The 8,350-nt window shown below is 40.8% G+C and overlaps 1 protein-coding gene across 1 annotated transcript; it reads left to right on the top strand.

Moving 5' to 3' along the window:
• The first annotated feature begins 800 nt into the window (after positions 1-800).
• sox18 (SRY-box transcription factor 18) lies at positions 801-7,641 on the top strand. Its single transcript, XM_035656602.1, has 2 exons — positions 801-1,627; positions 4,072-7,641. Exons 1-2 carry the CDS (start codon positions 1,222-1,224, stop codon positions 5,466-5,468), a joined length of 1,803 nt encoding a protein of 600 aa, XP_035512495.1. The 5' UTR covers positions 801-1,221; the 3' UTR covers positions 5,469-7,641.
• The last annotated feature ends 709 nt before the right edge of the window (positions 7,642-8,350 follow it).

The raw sequence follows: 8,350 nt of genomic DNA on the forward strand, positions 1-8,350 counted from the left end.
GTTTCTCTCTCTCTCTCGCTCTCTCTCTCTCTCTCTCTCTCTCAGTGAGTTGTTGTTAAGCTGAGCCACTAATCGCTTTGGTCGGGACTGTGGTTGTCTGTGTTACCGCTGTCCTGCCCTCAAATACACACACACACACACACACACATACACAGGCACTGTAAGCCCACATTAGCACATATGGAAACAAATACTATGTGTGTGTATGTTTGTGTGTGTGTGTGTTCATGTTTTGTCTCTCATTTGTATAAAAAACTTAATTATACATCGTCTTAGTCTCACTTTAATATGCTTGTTTCATGCATGCGTGTTAGAGCATGTATCTGTCCATTTATGTATATGTGTGTGTGTGTGTGTATGTGTGTGAATGTGTGTGTGCGTCGGTATCGTGTGGGTGAAATGTCGTGTCGTGCTACAGTTTGAATGCGGGCTGTGTCTGAATGTGTCGTATTCGTGTGTGAGAAGCTCCGTTCTCAGTTGGGGCAGGAAACAATGGAACCTCTCTGATACATTCTCCCTGTTACAGGCGGACAGGGTGTGTGTGTGTGTGTGTGTGTGTGTGTGTGTGTGTGTGAAGCTTCAGGGGGGAGGAAAGGGTGGCGGTCGTGGAGGAGGAAAGAGGGGGGAGGCAACGCTTGGACCTGCCCCCCCCCCAACCTCCTTTGCTGTCTCCCACACACATTCGTCCCTTCCCCTCGCGCCCGCCTGGCGTCTCATTGGTTAAATCCCCAACTATATATTTATGTGATTGGTCAGGGCGGGGTATATATACTCAGCGTGGGTCGGTTAAATCTGGCCACAAGTTTCAAAACTTTCAAACAGGGCAGGCAGACAGAGAGACAGTGAGTCGGACGGCCTAAGTGACGGAGGGGAATCGAGCTTTGGACAAACCGCTGCACCACACACTCCAAACAAGAACTGTGAACGAGTGAAGAAAAGAAAGAGGCAGAGTCATTGTGGATCATTTTCAGGGGGAATATCCTGCACCACAACTTGTTTGTTTTCTCTTTCTTTCTCATCTTCCCCCTCCTCTCAGATCTCGATGCTTTGCTTTGGGATTTGTGCTCCAAATCCATCAAATTCCTCTCTTGATCTTTCTCTTTGTCATCTGAAACATTTTGAATTACAAATTTTTTCCAGAACTTTGCAACCCAACAAACTGAGACAGACGTTTGCAGAATATCACTTGGACTAAAAGTTGAATCCAAGCCCGGTTCTGGAATGAATTTAACCGAGCCTAGTTTGTCTAGAGAGACTCTTCTGCATGCCAATCGGGTGTCTCTCGGGGGCCCCTGGGTGTCCAGGACCCCAAGCCCCGCCTCTGATTCTGAAATGGGTTTTGAGCAGAACCTCTCCGGGGACTGCAGTTCACCCGACGGCCTCGGATGCGGGAGCATGAGGAGGACAGAACCTAGGATTTCTCTCACACCCAGTTCGGGGGGACAGAGTCCGGACATGACCCAGGCGGGAGGTATGTCGGCAGGCACGGTCGATGGGAAAGCCGTTGGGGGTGAGCAGAGGATCCGCAGGCCTATGAATGCCTTCATGGTCTGGGCTAAAGATGAGAGGAAGCGACTGGCCCTGCAGAACCCCGACCTGCACAATGCTGTGCTCAGCAAGATGCTCGGTAAGACAGAGAACAGAATCAGGGAAAGAAAAAACTCAAAAATTGTATGTAGTAATGCAACCAGACATATGGAATCCAATTAGGATTAGCAGCTTTTTAAATATTTATCAAGAGTTTTATTAAAGTGTGAAATTTCCCACATCAGGACCCAGTTTCCTGAAAGCATCTTCAGGCGACAATGATCTTTCATTCTAGGACTGTTGGCTGAGATCATCTTAGTCTGAAGAGGGTTTTGAGCCCTGAAAAAGTTTAGATTGTCTGAACCAACATGTAAAACAAAAGTTTTATAAAAGTAATTTTTATAAAGTCTTTGACCAATGTTGCTCAGTGTGACAAACCCCACCCGTCTGAGTCACTGTTGTCCCAGTAGTGCTAGTAGTACTAATATAAACCATGGATAGCGTCATATTAGAATTATACATGTCTGACTCACAAATGCACATATTTATATTAAGATATGCATATTACATTCTTCTTTTGACAAAACAAATGTAAATGTTATGATTAACATCTTCACTCTTTACTGACATTTGTAATACATTATGATTGGCTGAAGAACAAGTGCACAATTTCACATGTTAAAAAAAAACCTGCAGTGAGATGATAAATATTATATTTCATGTCTAGATCTCCACATTACAGTGACAACAATAAAGTGAGCATCAAACGTAGACTCAAAGAGTAAAAACTTTGTAGTTTCCTCAGTGTCAGTGGGAAAAAAATCCATATCCATAACTTCTCAAACCACTCCTGCAGCATAACTCACTTATCCGCTGTCAATCATGTGCTCATTATATTCCAAACCCTGTAGCTTTGTGAAAATATGGAGTCCACTGTGACCAACATGAATCCAAAGTAACCACAACCGCTGTTCTCCCCCTGTGAGGAAACTACAAACTTTTTATGACCATCTTTTAACTCAGCAGGGGATGAGGATTTGATGGGAAAAGGGGCAGTTTTTGATTATATATTTTTAGATAATCCTTTATTTAATCAGGTAGTCTCAGTTAAAGAGGAGCCAATCATATGGAGTCAGGGACCAGGGCTTACAGTGTATTGTTAATTTTTCCATGATTGAAAACAGGATTGATGCAAACTACGCAAGTTGTTTACTTGTTTTAATGTATTGTTGAGTAGATATTAAGTGAAATGATTTAATTCCAAGAGTGGGCCTTGTGTGTACAAGTGAAAGGAGAAATTAATTAATCAATCAAATTAGGAAGTCTTAGTTTTCAATTCCCAACTCAATAGTTGTTAATGCCAAAAGTAATTTAACATTTGTGCCATAATATTAAAATTCTTCATGTTGATGTTACAAAAGTGCAACAGTGTAATCAGATTACAGTTCATGCAACCGTTTTTACTGACTTGTTTATCTGTTACTGTTTTCTGTTAGCAAGATGCTCTTTTTAATTTTACTCTGTTTATTGATACAATATATCATACTGAGTCAATCTGCGGCTTGAGATTTTCACTCTGAGATTCAAACCGTAAAGTTTCTGGAAGGAAACAAGCTTCTTAAATCTCAAGGCTGCTGGTATATACAACCATAAGACAAACTGGGAATGGAAGCACTTAATGTAAGGTACAAATACATGTTTTTGGAGACCTTTTGGATTAAATACCATTAAGAGCATCCCACAAAATTAAACTGTGTGGGACATTTATTCCAGTGCTCTCAACAATGTCTACGTGTTGTTGAGAGCGTGTTTCCTTACTGCTTCTGTTTTAAGCATTACAGAAACAGGACCTGTCTTAAATGAGCATTTAAGCAGTACACAGGTGGTGATGTAGAAGTCAGTTGAGCTGTTTGACGATGTAAACTTTAATGACTTCAGTGTAAATGCTGTCATTTTCATCACCGCAGTTTAATTTGTTTGGCTCACAAGGATGTTCTGGCATCCTGGAACCACAGCGGCGCCTTGAACATGTACAATGTCATTTAAAAAACACTGAGGGTTAAATTTAGCACATAATAATGAACACCAGTTATTGATTGATTGATCTATTTAAGATTTATATATTTTGATATTATCTATCTGTTCTATGCAGAAATGTTGGTTCCAGCTCCTCAGATATGATTTTTTGTGTGTGTCTTTATGACAGTAAACTGAATACCTTTGGATTTTGGACATTTTGGTGGAAGTAACAGGCAATTTGAACATATCACTAAAAAGATCACAGAAATTTGTGATTGTATTTTTCATTATTTTATGATATTTTGTAGGCCAGACAATTAATTCATAATCAATCAAATGATTAATTATTATTAGCCGTAATGAAAACAATTCCCCCCTGGAATTATTAAAGTATTTCTGATTCTGAAATAATTTTAGATATTGATTGTCAGTGAGATTAAAAGCAATCCTTTTTTTTGTGTACCATCTTTCTTTGCTGAAGGTCCTAAAATGATGAAAATATTAATCTAATTTTGTCCCTTTCAGGTCAGTCTTGGAAGGCCTTGAGTGCTACGGACAAGCGACCATTTGTAGAGGAAGCTGAACGTCTACGTGTCCAGCACCTCCAAGATCACCCAAACTACAAGTACAGACCTCGCCGCAAAAAAACCACCAAAAAACTCAAGCGGGTTGAACCAGGGCTTCTGCTTCACAGCTTAGCCCAGGGTGGGGGACCAGGCCTTGGATTAGGATCTGGTGTCAGTCCCTTGGGTGCAGAAGGTATCTCTGGAGGTTCTGCTTATGGACACCCAGGTGCCCACCCTACGCATCACCATCATTCTCACCACCTGCTGCCCTCTCTTGGGCACTTCAGGGACCTCCAGGCCCCAGGACACCCAGAGCTGGAGAGCTATGGCCTGCCCACTCCGGAAATGTCCCCTCTGGATATCCTGGAAGATGGAGCTGGGGAATCTGTGTTTTTCCCCCAACATGTGCAAGAGGAGGCAGGGATGGGAGGTTGGAGTGGGTACCACCACCACCTTCACCATCATAACCAGCATTACAGCCATAATTATAACAACCATAGTCACCACAACTCCATACATGGTGCAGCAACCTACGGTCAGAGTTCAGGAATGAGTGTTGGGCCCAGTTTAAGCGCCAGTATGAATTCCAGTCCTGGTAGAAGCTCCAGAATTGATTCAAGAATGAGTTCTGTTGAGTCAAATATGACCTCAGGCATGAGCTCTGTCACCTCGGTTTTGGCGAGTTCGGTCAACTCTAGGTTAAATACTCATGCTTCCGGTCACCACATCACCTTGCGGAGTCCTGTAAAGTGCCCACCACCTCTGTCTGACTCCTCCTCCCCTGTTTCCTATTCCCAACCCTCCATCAGCCTCCCTGAGCCAATTAAATCCCACCAAATGCCACATCAAGCCACTGCTCCTGTTGGCTACTTCAGCCAGATGTACGGGAGCAGCACCCCGAATGCTGCATATTACATGCCTTCTCACCTGGGGCAACTTTCACCTCCTCCTGAAACCTCTCCTTCTTCCTGCTCTTCCTCCTCCATTGTCCAGTCAAACTTCCCTCCCACTTTGCACTTAGACCCTTCAAATGCAGATTCTTCCAGCAATTTGGGGTCTTCTTCTGCTGAGTTTTGGTCTGAGGTAGACAGGCATGAATTTGACCAATATGTAAATGTTGGAAGAAATCGAGAGGAGGCCTATGGGCGTGGTGGGGGTTGTGGGGGTGGCCTTAAAGTCCAGAGTGGGCGAAGTAGCAATAGTGTAGGTAGTAGCATGAATAGCAGTATTATTAACAGGGATGTCAGTAGCATTTTGAGTGGTGCTGGTGGGTGTGATGAAGGGAGTAGCCCTCTTATATCTGCTCTCTCTGATGCCAGCAGTGCTGTCTATTACAGCGCCTGTATCACTGGATAAATACTCCATGATATCATCTTTCATACCTCCTTGCATACTGCACAGTTTGGTTTGGTTCATTTGAGCCATTGTTACGTGATTGGGAGGAAGTATATGGGGAAGATTAGTTTTGGCTCATACTTTTAGTCAAGTCATTGTCTTGTCTTGCTGATGTCTCACAGATTCCAACTCTAAATATAAAAAATTAAAGTTTTCTCTAAATACTAAAAAGAAAAATGCTGATTGGCGCTTTCATTGTAGAAGTGCTTACTAGAGCCGAAGCTGGGTAGAGCCAAAACCACAGTTATTGAAAAATGTGCTAAAAATAAAGAAACTGGCAAAGAAAGCCCTTTTGTCAAATTATATGAACATATACATATAATTGTTCATTTTGAAATTAATTTATGCATTCCTGAACATGATTTGATCCTTGATAGCTATGGGCTAGCTTAACTTTAACTTATTAGGTTGGGTAACTTGCAACCAGCAGGATTGTTTGTAGGATTCATGGAATAGCCTGATATGGATTACTAGCTATTGGCACCTTTGCTGGCAGAAACTCTAGCAGTAGGTCTTGGCTTTTGCTGAGCAACTGCAAAATTAGCTTCAGTCACTTAGCTAGCAGAAGCTCTTTATCAAGATATTTTATGTTGATCCAAATGAATGTTCTCAAGGTGCTTCCTGGGGACACAAAGAAAATAAAGAAATAAGTGTGGGAAGGGAAGGTAAAAAGAAGGCAGCTGGAGAGCACCATAAAAATAGCCTTGTGCTTTGCAGTTATTTATCAAGGTTGCTAAGTCTCTGTTTGCATAATGCTAATAAACTGGGAGTCTATCAATTGCTGGATACATTTATGACCTGCAAATTGTTCTGGTGGCTAGATAGTCTGAAGGATTCAAGGATGTAGGATCTCAACAAGTTCTTGACTTAGCTGAAATTCCTATAAGCAAGACACTAAGCTCTTACATTTTCCACTTTGTTTCTCTGCTATCTAACCCCTCTGGTGACAGACAGTACATGCTATAGGCCAATAATGGAAGTCAAAATATTTCTTTAATTGCACTGTGCGTACTCTCAGAAAAATATGCAACTAGGACAAATCTGAATTGCAAGATCATCTCATATCATTTTTGACATTTCTTCTCAGGACCAGACAAATAAATATTCATCTCACTGAACTTGATTTTAAGTTTAGATTAATTCATCACGTTTGTTAAATGGGAACATGGACAAACTCGGGAGATGGACAGAGAGAAAAAGACTCGATGGGAGAGACTTGATCCAGCCTCCACATATCTCTCTGCAGTGATGTCGGGAAAGCTTTGGCCACAGACCCAGAGCAGACCACTGATGTCTCCCACAAACTATCAGGATGTTTTACAAGCCGGGTCGGGTTCTTTCTGACCGTGATACATGCCGTTCCCTTTCTCAGTCTCAGTCCATGACAGGGCCTCATGTCAAACTGCATGCCAAAATCTGAAAGTTTTAAGTTGCTTTACTTCTTGGCAAACAAAGATATCTTGATGATTCAAAGATCATTCTTTTTAACCAGTAAGCCTCTCGGGTATAACAAGCATATCATTTCTTTAAACAATGTCTCCTTTTTCAACGTTAAAATGTGTAGAAGATTGGGTTCATGAAAACAGCTTCATTTTATACTTTAAAATTCATCATTTCCAGTCCCTGCATATTTGCAATTTTATTCAATGCAACATTATACTTCCAGGTATTGGTAAGCAGTTTGACCAGTCTGTTCAATTCTTTATTTCATAAAAAAAATTGTTGAAGGATAATGGTTCATAGGTTTTATAATTTGATGTAGCCGTTTACTGTATATATATAGTTGCTAAGCCTCTTGGCAGTATGTGATGGAGAAATTGAGACTATGAAATGTTCTCTTTGCACTGAGTTTAATGTCTTAGCTGTATAGAAGGAACACTACTTATCGAAAGTCCATAATTTTAAATATGTTTTGTACAGAAAGGACTGTGTTTATTTTATTGATTCTGTTTTTTAAATGTCTTGTCTCAAAGAAAAAGTTTGACATTTTAGGAAACAGGCTTTCTTGCTGAAATTTAGATGAGAAGATTGAGACCACTCTTGTGTCTAGATGTTAAGCTGGAGCTGGGAGGTGATTAGCCTAGCTTAGCATAAGCTAGAATCAAGGGATCTGCTAGCCTGGCTTTCCTCAAAATTCAAAGGTCTGCATACCAGCACTTCTACTTTACTAACTAACATGTTCGAATGTTCATCTTGTTTGTTTAATCTGTACACAAACAGAAATGTTACAACAATAATTTGTGGTTTTTCAGTGGGAGTTGTGCTGTTGTGCTGTGTAATTACTGCTCCTGCTGTTGTTTGACAAGAAATAGATACACAAGGCAAAACATAAAAATGTTAGTCTGCCTTCACTGTTTGTGCACCAATAAAAAACTAGAGATAAAAAATGTTAATTAGTGAAATTTAGAGGTGATGGTAGGCAGATTTTTTTTAACTAGATGTTTCCCCATTTAGGCTAAGTTAGGCCAATCGCCTCCCAGCTCCATTCTTATCCCAGTGATCATGATATCCTCACCTCACTCTGAGCAAGAAAGTGAATAAGTGTATTTCCAAAAAATGTCAAACTAATCCTTTAAAGATAATTTGAATATAAATGCATTGGAGCAGTGGGTTTCCACTGGTCTCTTTTTATCTGTTCTTCCAAAATGTTGTGTATTTTAAACTTGCCTTCAAAAGGAAATCTTTAATTGTAAAGATCTCTTGTAGATCTCTATGGGTCTTTAATGGGTTACATGTTACACTTTGCGCTACCAGTGATACCAGAAAATGAGAAACCTTTCCCTCCCACACCAATGATATTTATCTAAATGACTGGAAATGAGAACATGTGGTTTTGTTTCTGC

This window comes from Morone saxatilis, unplaced genomic scaffold (assembly GCF_004916995.1).
Source record: "Morone saxatilis isolate NCDOM2014 unplaced genomic scaffold, NCSU_SB_2.0 Contig15, whole genome shotgun sequence".
Taxonomy (NCBI): Eukaryota; Metazoa; Chordata; class Actinopteri; family Moronidae; genus Morone; species Morone saxatilis.

Coding starts and splice junctions, on each gene's coding strand:
- sox18 (XM_035656602.1), top strand. CDS start 1,222: ATGAATTTAACCGAGCCTAGTTTGTCTAGAGAGACTCTTCTGCATGCC. Junction 1,628..4,071: donor TGTGCTCAGCAAGATGCTCG/GTAAGACAGAGA, acceptor TGTCCCTTTCAG/GTCAGTCTTGGAAGGCCTTG.